The 17,742-nt window shown below is 44.4% G+C and overlaps 1 protein-coding gene across 1 annotated transcript in view; it reads right to left on the reverse strand.

Moving 5' to 3' along the window:
• The window catches only part of LOC138510696 (long-chain-fatty-acid--CoA ligase ACSBG2-like), a 225,245-nt gene that overhangs the window by 76,436 nt on the left and 131,067 nt on the right, over nucleotides 1-17,742 (reverse strand). Inside the window, exons 8-9 of the mRNA XM_069626467.1 lie at nucleotides 4,886-5,119; nucleotides 3,298-3,515 (exon numbers count right to left, since the gene is read on the reverse strand). Of these exons, the coding sequence (XP_069482568.1) occupies nucleotides 3,298-3,515; nucleotides 4,886-5,119 (452 nt within the window). The remainder of the gene's footprint in view (nucleotides 1-3,297; nucleotides 3,516-4,885; nucleotides 5,120-17,742) is intronic.

A 17,742-nucleotide genomic window follows, 5' to 3' on the forward strand; every position in this document is an offset into this window, starting at 1 on the left:
AATAAGCAGTTTAGAACTGAGGCAGGTGTTTGCAATTTCCACCCTATTTCTTACCCTTTCTTTTTAATAATATACTCTTTATCTCACCAAACACACCAATTCCTAGAATTTACAGATCTTACTTTACTGTTTCATTTAATGACTAAAGGTTTAATCGCCGGCACACAAGCATGGAAGAATCTCACACTATTTGATCACCAACCTCTGGATAGCACATCACATGCTCAAGGGATTTTGAATGCACGGGACAGACTGGTGGAGCTGTCTGAGGCTGTTGATGTTCCTACCTATTCCGCTATGCCGTTAAAAGACAAACCACAAGTGAGTACAATGACCCATGTGCATTTGAATATTTGCCCCAATAATTAGTTCAACCACTGATATCAAGTAATGTAATGTTATGTAATATGGCATTTGTATGGCCTCAAAGCTCTGTGGTTGAAAGCCCTTGGAGGACCGAAGTCCGAAGTATGAGAGATTGTTCAGAGGAGAGTACAATGCATGGGTGCATTTTAGCCAGTACGAAGATACTTAGCGGTGGCTAAGTCCCTGTAGAGACCCAAGTGGAGCTGGCTTGTGGGTCGGTGCTGTCAAGGCTGTGGCGAGAGTATGCGAGTCAAGGAGACTGATTATGTGTTCAGCTAGACCAAATTTATTTTGTGGGACTTAGCTGCATTCTAGTGGTAGAGTTGTTGTGCAATGTGCCATCGAGTAGCGTATGATTCCAGATGCGTGCAGGTGTGTGTCCTTGCCTGCGGCTTACCTTCCATCGAAATGGAGCGCGAGAAGTACCCACTAGTCCTGGGTGGTTTCTTGTATCGTTGACTTGGTGCAGATCCTGTTCTGCGGTCTTCTGGAGTGCTTTCTCTGCGTTGCTCAGTGCATTCTGTCAGGGACTCATTGGAAGGCAAGGTGATCCTCTAAGCAGCGGATGCAAAGGGCTATCGTGATACAGATAGGGGGTGTTTAGATAACAAAGGAGGATCCCCCTCTTCTGGTCGATTTGACAGGGGGAATGACAAGAAGGAGTATGGTGCCTGATCTCAGACTTCTATGGGGCATGTAAGTGGTGAGATTGTGTTGTATTTATTCTAGGCTTGTCTTGTGCAGACCATGGTGGGTGATTGGCTGTGCGTGAATCCCGTCCAGTGCTCACTGCACTCCAATTGTGCCTTCTTTCCCAGCGTGTGGTTCCCGCTGCTCTCTCCCTTCGAGCAGTGAACAGTCTGCATATCGGCTTCCTATTCTTGTATTCGAGTTTGCCTTCACGTCACCTGCCACGACGTGTTTCCCTTCCCTCCAGTGTAGCGTTCAGTTTCGTTATGGGTCACGCGGCCGTCCGGCGTCAGCAGCTCTCTCCTCTCCTTCTCCCTGCTGTCAGCTGTAGCTGGCTCTTATTTAAACTTGCCTGTTTGATGATACTTTTTCCAACAACTAAACCACGTGTTGGTCGCCCGGTACTAGTGATCTTCATTATTCTGTGGTTGTTTCCCGTGTCAGTGGTCATGAGACCCTTTCTTAAATGGTGTTGTGGAAGTGGATACTGAACTTCAGTCAGAGTGATCCTCACTGCTCCCTGCCTCTTCCTCGCCTGAGTTGTCAATATATCATCCCAAACAGAAATATGAGTTTGACTCAGGGAAAAGCTTGATGACATCATGAGATTCATGGCAAGAGGCAGTGACCTGGAACATGAGGAAGAGGAGAGAGGGGGAGTCCCTTTTCCATTTGTAATTTTGAGATGTATTTTGATTTCTAACGGGTCCTTAACCAACGTGGTTGAACTTTAGCTTGAGGAAGCAATCCACAAGTTGGCGCGTGCAAGGCCAAGTTCATTAAACCCCGAACAGGAAAATTATGCATTCAGAACTATCCACTAATGCACACTTTCTCTGTAAATTGGAAATGTAAGACGAAAGGTTTGCACACCTGTCCAAGTTCAGGGACTGTGTGACTTAGTGACTCTCATAGATGCAGGCTCTCAGGCGATCTTGATATCACAGCGTAACTTGTAGAGAGGAGCAGAAAGGAGACGTCCTTAACTATCGGCAGTTCCTAGCATTAGCTATATCCACCCATTTTAAATCCCCTCAGTTTCTCATACGTTACACACGTCATTGCAGCCAGCCTCTCGGAAATCTTTTTGCCAGAACCTTGTGTGGTATCGAAGACCTTGAACAAAAGAGTATTGCACCTAGATTCTTACCTACCAGCCAGCGACCAAAATAACGTCCCTGGGTCTGAGATCCATGATTCCTTCTTATCTATCTACCCGAGTAGAAGTGTGAGGAGGGATTTCTTAAGATGTCACTGGAATTTAATTCCAACTAAAGGGAGCCTCCTCAGATCCTCCTCAGATATAATAAAATAGAACCAGAGGAAAAGAGTTGCAGATTCTGTAACACAGAAAACAAGTTAGAAACCACAAAACATTTGGTCGTAGAGTGTCTTCAGCTTCAATTAATTTTAATAAGATATTTTCAACATTTCTTTCTCAGTCTGGAACGGGTTGATGTCGAATATCTTTGGAGTAGATGTTTAGGAGGAGAGGTAACTTCTGATATGAATGCCGTGGTCGGTTTTTTTAGGACTATTAATCTGTCAGATAAAGGACGTGTATAGCTATGGTTTTCAGTTAGGTTTGTGATATTGATTTATCTGATTTTATGAATATGAAAGGTTACATCTGTAAATGTTTAGATATTAATATGAAATTGTGTATTTGGAAATGTATTCTTTTATGATATTTTTTTGAGGATATTTGTATTTAGCATTTCTGATGAGATTTTTTTTTAAATCTGACTTCTAATTTTATTGTATTAACTGAAGCAATGGATGATTTTCTATTCTTAAAATGTTAAAGGTTGATTTGTTTTTAGCAACTAACAATAAATCAAAAAAAAAAAAAAATTAAATGTCCATTCATTATTACTACAGAGCACCAGCAGTCCATCACACCTCTGACATATACACCTTGATGGGAGTGGTAAGGAATTTGCAGGGACGGTGCAATGATTGCTGATGCCTGTGGCAAATTTCTGTTTTGGTGGTGCGGTGGCCAGGCAAAGAGTTAAAAGCCGCTCTTTGTAGTCCAACCTGGCAATGCCTGAACTCTACAGCAGAGGGCCTTAGAACCGGCCTTGGGAATTTGTGACATAGCTCTGCAGAATTCACGCCATTCCATAAAGAACGGGATACCCTTTAGACCTACTGAGCAGAGATGCAGAGATCATTTGCACATCTTCCATATGGATTTCCTATGAAGGAAAACCCGGTGTTCAAGAATGTTAGTCTTACCTTTGATTCTCCCAGTGATGTCCAAAAAGCCGTCCCGGTCGAGCCTTCCAATGTCCCCCGAGCGCAGCCATCCTTCCTTATCGAAGGCGTCCCTTGTCAACTCCACCATGTTGAGGTAGCCCATGAAGACGTGCCTCCCCCAGAGGCAGACCTCCCCATTGCCCATCTCATCGGGCATAAGGATTTTAGTCTTGCACCCAGAGAGCGGCTTTCCACAGCTGTTGAGGTAGAAAACAAAATGAATTTGCTTGGGCAACAATAGGGCTTTTATATTTCTATCTCTGTCTTTGGCTCCCAGGCATGTTTTCTTTACTATCAATGGTGGCACTGGGGTTATTCTTTTTCCAACCTCCTCTATCCCTCCTTGATCCGGTGCCTCCGTCTGCTTCTTGCCTCCCTGACGGCTCTTTCTCAAATCTTCAGACCGCCCTCAAACTACAACAAATTGGCTTCAAACTGGCCCCTCTCTCTGTACCTCCCCATTTTGTAATTGGTGAAGACTGTGTTTGATATGTAGCTTTGTATGTATAGTCCGTCAGTGTTGTAATCAACCAACGACAGAGTCACCTCCAAAGTCCATTTCTGTACAATTGCATCACAGCGTCTAAGCCCTTCAGCAAAGTGAATGGTATATGCATCAGATATGACGTCATTATTAATGGGGTATAACCCCCTGCTTGACTTTACCTCATCAGGGCTATCTATAGCGTGTCATGGTCTAGCTAGCGGACTCATCCTGCAATATTCTTCGGTTAATGCTCGACACTCACAAAGTCAACACAATTCTTTTAACTAAAAAATAATAATATTAGAAGTACTATAGATAACTCAGGAGCATTACTACATTTTCATTTCCTGGAACCCACGCACACCACGCAGACTATTATCCCCTCACGAACAAACCCAGGGGAGAACAAAACCAACTCGCCCAGGTTGAACACCACATAACCAGAAGGGGTTCAAACAAATACCGACACAAAGTTCCATCACAGCACCCTACTCTTCTCCCTGGAAGCCACAAATGGCACACACGCCTCAACCAATACATGTATCCTTCGTTGACCAGCCTGTCTAGTCCTGGACTGAGTTCACTCTAGAATCTTCTAGAATCTTTTTTCACTTTACACAAAGGCAAATGTCCCACATACACAGCTAGAATGGGCCTATCAGTAGCTTCATCAACATGCATTGAGATAGGTCTTATCTCTCCTCTTTTCTCATATTACCCATCCCATAACAGCAGTTAACCCAGACCCAAAGCACAGAAATCACATTTTGCTCTCTCCCAGCAGGATAACATATTCTGAAGTGTCACTGCCTAGGCCTTAGAAACAGAATGCCACGTAGGAACGTCTGACATGCTCCCATCAACACAAACGTCTCTCATCTGCCTCTCCCACTATCACACTAACACCCCCCCGCCCCCACCCGCCCTTTCCTTACAGAGCCGCGTGAAGCGAGGCCAACAAAAACGGCAGACGTGAACAACAGAGGAACACACATCACATAGGAGGCGTCACGGTGCACGGGCAGGGACACTTTAATGCCCTGTTAAGAGCAATCGCGTTAGCCAATAGCTGCCTCTGACCTTGTCAGGCGGAATTCGCTCAGCGTCGACATCGTGTGGGGCCCGGTGCATTCACTCACACCGTAGGATTGCAAAAGAGGAATGCTGAGCGCCAAGAAGTACTCCAGCGTGTCCTTAGTGATGGGAGCAGCACCTGCTTGGCACCAGAGGCATCGATCAAGGCCCAGCCTGGCATATAACTTCCTGAGCAGCAGATAATGCGCCAGCGAGTAGCCCCAGGGCCTGGAGCCGGTACTGCAACGCAGAGGAATGCGAATTGGTTATGCCAAGAGATCTTCATTGGCAAGCAAAGGCGTGCAGGGTCAGCAAGCATGCAACATCCTTATTACTCTAAGCCCTTCCCTTTGCGTTTTTAGTTGACACTTTTCTCCGCCACGCCTCAAAGTCACGTGCATACAGCTCCTTGAAGCCACCTGTGTTAAATGGTACCCTCCCCCCTTTACTTCACCCAGAAAACAACATGTAGACTTACCTCTTCTACATGCACTTCTTCAGACATTTCATTCTTTTTTGTGTTTACTTCTTCTTGCATTCTCCATGCTTTCACTTCTACGTTTTCACATTGTCCTTGGGCCTCATTCCGACCCTGGCGGTAAGGAGTTAACGGCGCCAGTAAGGGAGCCGGTGCCGTTAACCCCTTACCGCTGCATTACGAGGTCCTTTAGCGGGTCCCGCTAAGGGCGGCTGGTTTTACCAAGTGCCCTTAGCGGGAGCCGCTAAAGGACCAGGGAGCTTATAACGGGCACGTTATTAACAGGCCCGTTATTAGCTCCCTCCCCATTCACATTGAGCCCTATGGGAGCTCAATGGGAATGGGGATGGGTTTTTTGAATGAGGAATTACCGGGGCCTCCAAGGTTGGAATGACCCGGTAATTCCTCATTCAAGGAACCCGGGCCCGGTATGTGGTATGGGGGTAGCCATGTTGCTAATAGCACCATGGCTACCTCCATACTCGTAATGACCCCCATTGTGTCAAGGGATATAGGGCCTCATTACACGGATGGCGGTGGACCATGCCGGTAAAATACCGGCACCGCCTTGGTGGAAAGGGGAATTACCACCCTTTTCCAAGGTTGGTGGGGCGGTAATTCCCCCTTCCCCCATTGCCCTTCCCCATTCCCATTTTTGCCCCATAGGGCTCTATGGGAATGGGGAAGGCGCTAATTACGGCACTGCAAATTGCGGTACTGTAATTAGCTCCCTGATCCCTTTGCGGGTTGGTTTTTAACGCCTGCAAAAAGCAGGCGTTAAATTCCCCAACCCGCAAAGGGACCTTGTAGTAAGGCGGAAAGGGTTTACCGGTACAGGTAAAATACCGGTACCGGTAAACCCTTACCGCCTACCGTGTAATGAGGCCCATATAGTCATGGTTAGCTTTAAGGTTAGGGGTGGGGTTAAGGTAGGCTAGGATAGCTCAGGGGCAACACGCTCGTCTTGGAAGCAAGACAAGCCCGGGCTGCACAGGTCCAAAACCCAGTCCCATGCTTAGAAGCATTCTGCGAACTAAGAACCCAATAAAATATTTCTTTCTTGGGGGTTGGAGTGAGAATATGAGCTAGAAAAGAAGGGATGTTACGCAGGGTCTCTCCCTGTGATGACGAAGCGAATGTTAGAAGAAGTAAAGGTGTGAAGACATAAAAGTGACAAAGTGAATGTATGGCTATTTGAACATAAAGACATTCATCTGTGTCCCGCGGGCATCGAGGCGCTGTTACAGGAATTGTGTTTTTTTCTTTTTTTTTTAGTTGCGTAATTGTTTTTTTTTTGTCTTAGTTGCGTATTTATAACGCGCCCAAATACCCAGAGGTTTCTAAGCGCGGACCCGGAGATCGAACCTGTGTTGCTTCGTGTCGTCTTGCTTCCAAGGCGATCACGTTGCTACTAATCTATCCTCCCATGTGATATGATAACTCATTTATAAGGGGAAGGGGCCTGTACACAAGTATTCTTCTTGCTCTCGTGTGAGAAGAGAGAGACAGATGCACAAGTAGACCTGCATGGCAGGGAGCCCAGTTCTGGAATTGTGTTCCAGCTACTATTATCACAGAAAGAGATTATTTAAGAGTATGAATACTGCTGGGAGTATTTCACAGCGTATTGAGATAGTTGAGAGAACCTGGACCCCACTCCTTTATTTTGAAAAGTACAGTTTGAAGCAGTGCGCACAGCGATTTTGGAGCATCCACGTTGAGCAGCAGCAGTACCGTTTCCACCTCTATTGGAGAGGAGGGGTCTGGACCGTACCTGCCTGCATTTGAAAATGATGCCCGCCCATAGCCACACAAGGCTCCGCCCACATGCCACACCCACATGTCAAAAACGTAAACTCAGTTGTTGGAGCTGCCTTTAGAATATCAACAGAAAGTAAAACAACTTCATGATATGCAACCAGTATTCAAATATAAAAATGTTTAAATGAATGTAGTTGATAAAATGATAAAAAAAAGTGTTAAGGATTATTTTGAGGTTTTTTGAGATCGGCTTACTGGTAAAGTTCAGGAGTTGTGAGAAGAGTTCAGGGCTTGAAACTTTGCTGAAATGAATTGGCCTTTTGATAGGCCAGAGAGGGCAGTGGATGAAAGCTAGCGGCAAATATGGGCACACATTTCACTGTATGTAGCAGCAGCAATACTGGATTATTAAAAGTGTTAAACTAAGCATGGGTTTCAGATGCTTCAAAAGACTGGGAAGGCAAGCAGAGCACAGTGTTATGTTGCTGTTGTCACCTTCAATGAAGGCTTAATTAGAGGCTCATGGGGCTGGCTCACACGACACACACACACACGCACAAACTCGCTGCAAGCAGCAGCAGATCATCAGCCGAAGCAAGGGCTGACTACCGGGGGGTGCGGTTGATGGATGGATCGTCTCCAGTGGAGTCCCTCCCCGCTGTGCCTCAGCTGTCAGCTCAGCAACCGCAGGGCATGGCCAGGGTCAGCACCACGCCATGACAGGTGCACATACACACACAGAGACAAGTAGAGGCAGCTGTAAGGAAGGCATGCTACCAACAGTAAGACAGACAAAGTGACCACAGTTCAAGGGTGTTTATTGAACTTCAAAAAGGGTATGATAAACGCTTATCTAAACCTAAATCTACAGATGGGAGCAAGCCACGACCATCAAATAATAATAATGCAGCCCTAATGGTGTCTTGTAAAAATAAATGGGCCTATACTAAAAAACCTACGGCCAATCCTTAACTCTAATTACAAATAGTGTGGGGAATAATGTTATGAAAAAGAAGGAAGTGTTCAAAATGATATGTCAGGTTTTCAGGCCATTGGCCTCCCTTCCCCATGTTTTCAGCACAGGATAAGGCGGTTCACTTGAGCGCAGCACAGTCTCTGGCTTCTTTAGCATGAGGTTACAGTTAACTCATCAGCATTAGGGCCTTCGAAGCGTAAGTCTCCTTGCTTCCAAAGTCTCTTCACTCAACGGGCCTAAACAACCAAATAAAAAAACATGTTCTTTTCTCCTCTAGATTGTCACACGTATTCACTTCCGGTTAGTCACTATCCACCCCGAAAGCCCCTCAGCCGGTTCAGATCCTTTCAGCATAAAGTTCTCCACAGACTTCCCTCTGTCGGGCTCAAGTCTGTCTTTCACTTTTCACTTTATTGCACAATGTTCATAGGTTCTTCTTTTTTTTTCGGGTGACTCACAGACCACCCATGAACCCCCTCTGCCGGACTCTGATCCCTTGAACACAATTAGTCTCCCTCAGACCAATGTCAATTTTACATCAAGTATCGAAGACTTTCGAATGTGCACAGGGTTTGGCTGGACCTGTTGCAGGACCACTTCAATTTCACAAGTCTCTTTCTTTTAACGTTTGCACCCTTTCGTTTGGATACCTAACAGGAGCATCAGGCGCAGGTGAAGGCATTGAGGTTTGGGGGCATGCGGATGCATCAGCCATGAGAACAACAGAAAACAAGTTCCTAAAGGCAAATCTCCTCCTCCCACAGAGTCCCCCCATCAGCCCTGCCCGTATGGAGTGTAACATCCCTCCAATAGATGAGGAAATATCCATCCTGCTTGTTTATTATTGGGTAAGGATCTGGGGTATTCTTGATTTAGAGGCATACAGCCTGACACTGGAGCATGTCTTATTGCTGAGGGGTTGGCAGAAGATCCCCTGGTTGATGCATGTAAGAAACTGGCTGTCCCAGCCGAGTTCTTCTGCCTATTGGCAGAACCCCCATCAGATGGACCGCAATGCTAAAATGGCTTTGAAAAAAGCATTTTCCAGGCACAAAAAGCTTAGTGAGAGGGCTGTAATACTTGTTCTGGCCACAGGCCCAGTGTACCTAGCAAATAAAGCGTCTCAGGGATTCGAGAGCTATTTGGACATCATTAAACCAACATAAGCAAAGGCATTCAATATGAGACTACGCTTAGGATCCTTACCATTGGGAGACATGACTAAAAATTGGTCAGGATCACATAGAAATGTTTGTTCGATGTGTGAAAATGTGGATGAAACGACGGACCATTTTTTACTATTTTGTGACAAATTGAAAGATTTTAGAATCACCTATCTAAAACCCCTTTTTAGATTGCACAGGGTCTCCACCGTCAATAGAGCTATCTACCTTTGTAAGAACTCCATGGACCTCACGGCAGCTTATTTTATCACCAAATACACTCATAGATTCTGGCTGAGGAGGAATAAGGCTCTTGGGCTAACCCCCTGAACCTGTGAAAATTATTTATACAATCAGGACAAGGTTATTTGTAACGGATGGATCTGGCATTGTTCATCCCAACAGCAGATGATTTGTTTTATTGATACTTTTTTTTGCTCCCTGTAGTTTTTACCTCAGTAACATATTCATTGTGCCTTTTTAATACTGTTGTAACATAGTTAATCTTTTTAATCTGTATTTTGTTTATTGGTGAAATGTAACTATATTGTTGTGTATCTACCGATATGGCTTAAACCGAATAAAGGTATTAAACAACAACAAAAACAATTTCACAATTCTCTTTCTTAACGTTCACACTTTTTCGTTGGATACCTAACAGTGACTTTCAAATGCGCACTCACGTGATGCAGAACCACTCTGTCTGCAGCATCGTATCTTAGTTTCAAAGTTCATTCACTAATCTGCTGTTAATAATCTTCTTTATACAATGCTGCCGCTTGCAACCTTGGTTTCCACACAGAATGGTCTGGTATCAGTCTCCCCAATTCACCGGCTGGGCTGACTTTGCTGGTGCTGCTTTGTTGTAGGAGCCAAGGACAGTACCATGGCAGCAAACACTTCTCCCGCCTTGGCTATCAACACGGGAGAGCCCCAGTACCTCCGACACATAATGCAGGATTCTTTAGCTTTAATTCCAGGTCTTATGTTTCCTATTCTCGAAGGCTCATGAAAGATGCAATCTTTCGGTGAAAAGGTCAAGGGTGGTTCCCTCCTTGCAATCCTCTTCGGTCTTGCTGTCTTCCATCTTGTATTAAACTGCCATCTTGGAACTTCTGCTTCCTTGGGTGCTTTGCCTTGCTCAGAGTGTGCTTTAGTGCTCTGCCTTTTATCCATGTGGGGAAGTGTGATGGAAGTCAGGTGTGTGTGTAATGATCAGTAATTGCCTGACCCTGCCTGACCATTGTAGTGGGACATGTCAGATATACGGTTCGGGTGTTTGTCTGTTTTCCCTCACAGTGAGTTGTCCCTGAGAAGGTGTTTGTGTTAGAAAAGGGGGCAAAGGGGTTGAGTCCCTATTTATCATACCGGTAGGATGGGGAAAAGTTATTACAGGGAAGGGGATCCCGCGTCTCACCGTGCAGTGTCCCACTTCCACTCCCCGAAGACCCCTAACCCAGGTGATCCTCCCACATGCCTCCACCCCCAGGAACTGTATCCAAAAGCGATGGCCGTGTCCTGGCCACCTGGATGACAGATCCCCGGGGACTAGCGGGTGAGACACCTTCAGGTTTCTCACACAGTGCTGCAGTCCGCAACGAGACCACAGCAAGAGACTCTCTCAGCGAGTCGTCAGGCATGGTGGGGCGGTGCTGGTGAGGACGCTCCCCCATGAACAAAACCCGGAGACTCTACACTCTTCCCTGGAGACCCGGAGAGAGTATAAAAACCTGGAGCCTCCGGACTAAACCCAGAGTTTAGGAAGTTATGGTCTGGACATCAAAACCCCCTAGCTAGCAAGCGCTAGCGAAGCGAGACGTTGGGCTGCAGGGACACCTCCCATGATATTGGAAAGGAGCCAGCAATTGCCTGAAACAACTGAAATGTAATCTATTGCCAATGTGTTTTGTTTGTCTTTGTTTCTGCCAACATCTGTCTTTGCCTGAGAGCATCTTGGTTTCCTCCCCATTACCTCATACTGGTACTGCTCCACTGTTTTGTTTTCAACATCAGCATTTTCAGTAACTCCTAGTTTTACGAAGGGGCAATTAGCTCCATTGTATGTCTACCTTTGGAAAAGGAGAAGGTGGGAGCCCATCTTATATAATAGTTGTTTGCAGATAGCACTGAACATCATGCTCCTCCCTGTTACACTTTTGAAAGAAATATATATTTTGAGAACTTAAACGTAGTTTGCCATTGTTCACATCAACTTCTCTATCAAGCAAAAGCGCTGCAACATGTTCCACCAGTTTTGTCGGAGCAGAGCTGAAGTATGTATGCTCAGTAAAGCCTGTCGAAACCCTCTGATGTGCATATTTATGATGAGATGTTGGAGATGGCACGCAAGCTCCCGCTCCCCCTTTTGCCCGGTGAAGGGGTTAGCAGGGGTCTGCGGGAATCTCACCCATACAAGTCCATGCTAATAAAGTATCGGCAAGCCCGGCAATCATTAATTTGATTCCAGCGAATATTCAGAACGGCCTGTTACTGGCTGACAAAAATCTGGCCTTGGTACAAAAACGAAACATTGAGTTTGCAGGTGAAATGTTGCGCACTGGTAGCTCAAGTTTTTCAAACAATGGGGCTACTCGGGAGTCGCCATCCAAAACTCCTCTAATGTTTAAAGTTGAGGAGACTGACAAATGTGAGCTGTTTGTTTCTTCTTATGTCTCAACGTGTCAGCCAAGACAGCATCGTTTTTCCTTTTCTCCTACCAGGAAACTGATCCTGGATGAAGAGCCTAAAGCCCAAAAAACCCACTTGTCCATGTACTAGGTATATCGTCCTGTGTGTCACTTTATGAAAGTATTACATTAGAAGTGAAGTCCCATACAGTCATGCTAAATGCTATTCAAGCGCGGATGATTAAGATGAGATGAGGACTATTTTTCCCGTCATCTCAAGTGGGTGGTGACATGTTTGCCCAAGTAATTCAACTGTCAACAGACTTGACCAACTAGACCAAAAAAGGATACAAGTAGATTACAACCATAAAAGGATACAATTAGGATCCTGCGGAGGTATTTCTTCCCCAACTTCACCCGCTGAATCCTCAAGGTAAAACCCTAATGATTACACCCTCTGCCTGATAGATAACCACAGACAGAACGAGGAATTATTCAAAAGGGCAAAGAACAGAAAACACTCTCCAATCTGTGTAATAGGAAGGGCAGGGTAAGTATATGTCTAATGAGGGTGCCTCTTTATTTCATATCACTAGATTTCCACTAACCTTATTCAGAGTCTTTGAAGAAAGCAAAGGTCCAGTGTAGTTGATCCACAATGAGAAAACAACGGCAAGGAAAAGGGATGTTAGTAGGAATCTAATCTCGTACGGAACGAGGTTCGAACTAGACCCGGATTGGTGCACTCTGGAGAGCGTCCACTAGTTCTGTGCACAAATAATCACACAGCATAAACATGTCCTCCTCTTCTGAAACTGTCCAAAACATTGGGTATGACGTTTGCACTGGAAACAAGTTTGCCCTTGAAAGTAATAACGTTTGCACTGGAAAACAAGTTTTTCTTCTCTGGGATGTAGTACCAAATCTGTCCTTGAAAGTAATGCACAACAAATGGTTGGTATTAAGTACCTGAATGTTCCGAATTGAACAGCTCCCCTCTATTAGTAACTGGGGAGTCACGCTCATTCACTCTGAGTCAGCGGTTTCTATAATAAAATAAACTGGGCAAACTCTAAGTACACGTACCGAGTAAACTGGTAGCAAATACACCGCTATGAATGTGTGGAACTGGCGTCTTGTAATGCTGGGGAAGCTTACAGCATGGCTCCGTCTTCACAAGCTTCCATAGAACGCCGGAGGGACTTGTGTTCTTTTCTGTAGAAAGCACGCCAGGGAAACAGACACATGAATCGGCTCCGCCTCCAAAGCCGCTTCGGAATGGAAATGTCTCGGGATACGAGTCTTGAATGGAGCAACAACTGTTAATGAAATAAGGACACAGTTGTATTCTGATTGCGGTAAACGTTATAACACTTCACCGTGGCTTCAGGAAACACGAACATAAAGCATCAATCAGAAGCGGCGTGTTGTTAGAAAAAGGCACCTAAATACTATAGTCACGTGACTAACATCATCACGTGGTTATTGGTGCTGTTTGGTAATCAACGCCGCTTTCCCAGGAGGGCATTGAAAAGCCTCCATCTAGTGTAGAACGGCTTTGTTGTCGTTCTGAATGCATATTGGTTCTGTCTACTGGATGGTAAGTATTGTTTACCAGAAGAGGATGTATCGCAAGGAGAGCGAGGCATGACAGGTAGAAAGTCTGACTTCACACAAGCCATTGAATTAATACAGACTGCAAGTAACATCCCGACAAGTCAGACTGTGGGTCTGCCGCCCAAAGTTGTCCATCAAGTAAGGACTGGTTCTTCTCCTTTAGAGGTGATGGTGCTTCCTCTGACTGAAGCACCACTCGCAGAACCGAGACTGAAAGAGACACAATCTAATTTAGTTATTGAGTCATCAGATGCGGTCGCATGCAAAGCAACTCAGAAAAAAAGACATGTTATGGTGTGTGAAAAAAAGTCAAAGAACATCAAAAATAAAAAGAAGGCCAATACCTCATCCCGGAAATTTCTTCGGAATCTCACCATCCATGTCTCTATGTTCAAACAAAATAGAGCAAACTAATCGAACAGCCCCTGTGGGTGTTTGTACCAGATGCTCCTCTCAGACCGTTCAACCGAAGACGACTCGAATGTGAGTTGCAAGCTCAGACTGTATCAACGAACTCTCTTCCTAATGGCGAGACACAGGAGTTGGTTGCTTTGAATGCATCTCTGCATCATCCAAATAAGTGCTGTTTCTAGGCGCCCCTCCAATGCTGTACTCAATTATGTTTGAGTTGCTGTTTCCATACAAAGAGCACTTTTTGGGCGACTTATAACTCCGCTCCACTTGGACGAATCCTCACCAAACTTTGCAAAAAAAGTATATGGGCTACTCTGATTTTATTTTGCAAAGTTTGGAGATGTTTGGTCCATGGTGGGCAAAGTTATAGGGAGGGTCCCAAAACGTCTTTTTTTCCGCTGGACGGATTTGCACCAAATTTGCGGCAGTGGCAGGGGCTTGGTCGCGAAAGCGTGCTTTTGTAAATTTTGTGACAATCCATCCAGTAGTTCCCTTAAAAACAATCAAAAAGTATGTCTCTAAAAATTAGTGATATCTATGTCCACTCCACGGTCACACTTCCCTGTTCACTCCATGGAGAATATTGCAATTGGCTATTCCGTGGCGTGCTGGCCGCGACCATGTTGCGCTTTCACCGATTGGTTGTGGCACAGCGTGAAGTGTGTCTTAATGTTTCGATACGTCCGCCATCTTTACTTCGTTTTCTGTTGAACGCGGACATCGCCGCTAACATACCTAAAATAAGAAGACACCAATGCACTTGTTACACTTATGGAACACTGTTTCGAAAGGTGAGCGTTAATGAGATGTGGTAGTAGAAAGTCAAACATTGAAGTATTCTTGTTAGCGCTATCATACGGTACAGTGAAACTTGTTACTCATTGTACGAAATGAACTTACTGCGTCCATTTTACAATACATAAACAACATTACTGCAGTCAGGCTGGCGTCCTACTGTTTGAAATCTAAGCCAGCCACCTGCACTTTTTCAAACACACAGCGCTTCCGCACGTGTACGGGAGTAGCAGTTCTCATGAATAGCCGCTGATATGTTGTTGCAAAATGAGAATGTATTTGCATTCAAAGTGAAGGCCACTTAATTTTCTGTTTTCAATACGAGCTCAGTACGGCCGCATATTAATCGACACCCATAAGGGTCAGTTGTTTTTTAACCTTGAGGTACAGGGAAAGAGCAGAAAGAATGAAGGGAGTAACAGTTAGAAAAACATATTGTTTGATAAGGTTATGCTTCAAAAACGTTTGCACCGACCATGAAATATTAGTTCCTGAAGAGGCACACTTCCACATACACTACTGTCTGACTGCAGCGAACGCAATGGAGGTGGTCCACATCATGTAAGTGTATTTTTCCCGCTTATATACCGAATTGACATTACATTTTTACTTTGGGAAAACATGTTTTATTTTTCCTAATGAATTACAAGGTTTATGTGGCGTAGATTTTTGTTCCCCATTATGGACATTGCACATTGTGGCCGTTTGTAGAGTGCCACTACATTTCTCCAAATTAAATTAATATTTAGTAAAAAAAAGTATGTGTTACAACTTTGTTTTGTCTAGAGGTTGCGTATTTATACATGTTTTATTTCCCCTTTCTCCGCTCACCTACTTCCAAACAAAAATTTTATTAATAATAAAGACGTTCCAGCTTTCTGTGCCATTCGATTTTTTTTCCCATTATGGACATTGCACATTGTCCCCGTCCATAGGGTCCAAGTACATTTCCTCGTATTGAATTACATTTTTACTGAAAATGTTATGTATTACAACTTTGGATTATCCAAAGGTTGCGTATTGATACATGTTTTCTTTGCCCTTTCCCCCTCAGATACTTCCTTCCCTATTGTGATTGTCATGGATTACAGCTGGCGAGTGACGGCTTTTTTAACCGTCAAATGCAACTGTTCATCACTGGTTGTCTATGTGTTATAATTCACTGGGATGACCGTGTCGGACCTCTGTGTCCTTACGCTGCTGTCGCCATAAGGAGTAACATTCCATCCTTTCTGGTGGTGTAGATCACAGCGGTTGACGTCGTCTTGCACATCAATGTGGGAGGAAAACGATTACTGTGGTGGCAACGCTTACTTTCTGTGTGTGAAAAAAACCAACGTGGCCATTAACATTTTCATTGTCGACCAAAGAGACAATCTTACTACTTCTATGGAAATGTGAATAGGGCGATCATTTCGCACAGTTCATTGTGAAACACAACTACTTTACTAATTGCATAGGGCGATGATTTCGCTCAGTTTATTGTGAAATAAAATTACTGTACTAATTCTTAAATGTTAGTGTTTTTTTTACAAATGTACTCTCTTTTCACAATGTGGCATGCTACGTTGCAGGTCGTAATGTGTTCTTTTGTAGGTGCTACATCACGGCACGTACGTCCATATGAGCGCATTTGTTTAAGCTGCCAAGGAACGTTATGGAGAAAAGTACTGCATACCACTTGCTTTGGCTACGGGAGGGTCAGGCCCATCTCATATGCTTTAGTGCCGTCAGGCCAATTTCTGTCACCCAGAGGCCCTATTAAACATCATTAGTTCAGAAGATTAGTATCTTCTTAAAAGAGGAAAAATGAGGTAAGGTGCACTGAAAGTGTTTGCTGCACAGAAATGTTTGTAAAATAATACATGGTTACACCCGCCCAATACACATATCTTCACACCTTTCGACCTGTGCCACTTACGAAATTATGTGTCAAAAGGTGAGTGGTAATGGTGTTGCTTCCAGTACTTCTAACGTCATTGCGCTTCCCATCACAGAGTTTGTTTGGGATTTTATGTAAACGTAAGTAGACTACTCCTTTGCGTTTTTTACACACATTTTTACAGAAAAAATTACTACCTGTACAACACATGTATGTAAAGGTCATTGACAACACCCAAAAAGCTTTGTGTTGTGCATGTGATAGTGTTTTCATATTTAACAAGTGTTGTGATGTACATAACAAATCAACGGTACAGCTTCCGTCTCTGAGGGGTAGCCTCTATGTATGGTCAGTGGCCACAATGTCGGGGATGTGGGTACTGGCCATTACTGGAAGGGACAAAACATTGCATTGAGGTCGCCATGTCCACCAGGGACTGCCTTTCTGGTAAAGGTCTTGCTCATAACCATACATTTCTCAAGGATCACAAATGTGGTGCTGCCTTTACGGTCACACAGTTTCATTTTTGCTTTCTGCGGCCTGCAATAGAAAGCAAAGAAGGCTTTCTATCCAACACCCGTCTTCCCTTTCTATGGTGGCCATCTTGAAAAAGGATTTGTTTTCTTCAGCCGGGAATGCGGAGGCATTCTGGTTGAAGACAAAAAATCCTCTTTCTTGGTACCACGGTTTACTACTGTAAAATCTCGATTGCTAATGGCATTCATCCCCCAATCTTTGGGGAGGAATGGGGGTTAATGATCCAGATACTTCGGTATGCACTCTTGCTTATATTGTGTTGCACACTTGCCTTGTGGAGTTCTGCGCCGGAAATTTTCCAGTTACAAGTTTCTACAAGAATATACAATGTACTTCCGCACTATCATCCAGTTACACATGTCATTGTGAAGTGGGTATGACTTTTCGAACACGCCCCCATGCTGTGCGCCAGCATATGATAATGTGGAATTCTTCGGAAGGTGGGCAGTTACTTCAAATGTTCCTTTACACTAGTGTGCTTATGTGTTACTATTAGAACCCCGATAAATGTAGTACAAACTTTTTGCTAAAGTACTGTTATGATGCAGTTACACTACTAAAATCCTATGGCATTCAATTAAAAAATCTTTGTTAAAGGGACGTTATGGTTACG

The sequence above is a fragment of the Ambystoma mexicanum genome, chromosome 6p (assembly GCF_040938575.1).
Source record: "Ambystoma mexicanum isolate Mex_15411 chromosome 6p, UKY_AmexF1_1, whole genome shotgun sequence".
Classification (NCBI taxonomy): Eukaryota; Metazoa; Chordata; class Amphibia; order Caudata; family Ambystomatidae; genus Ambystoma; species Ambystoma mexicanum.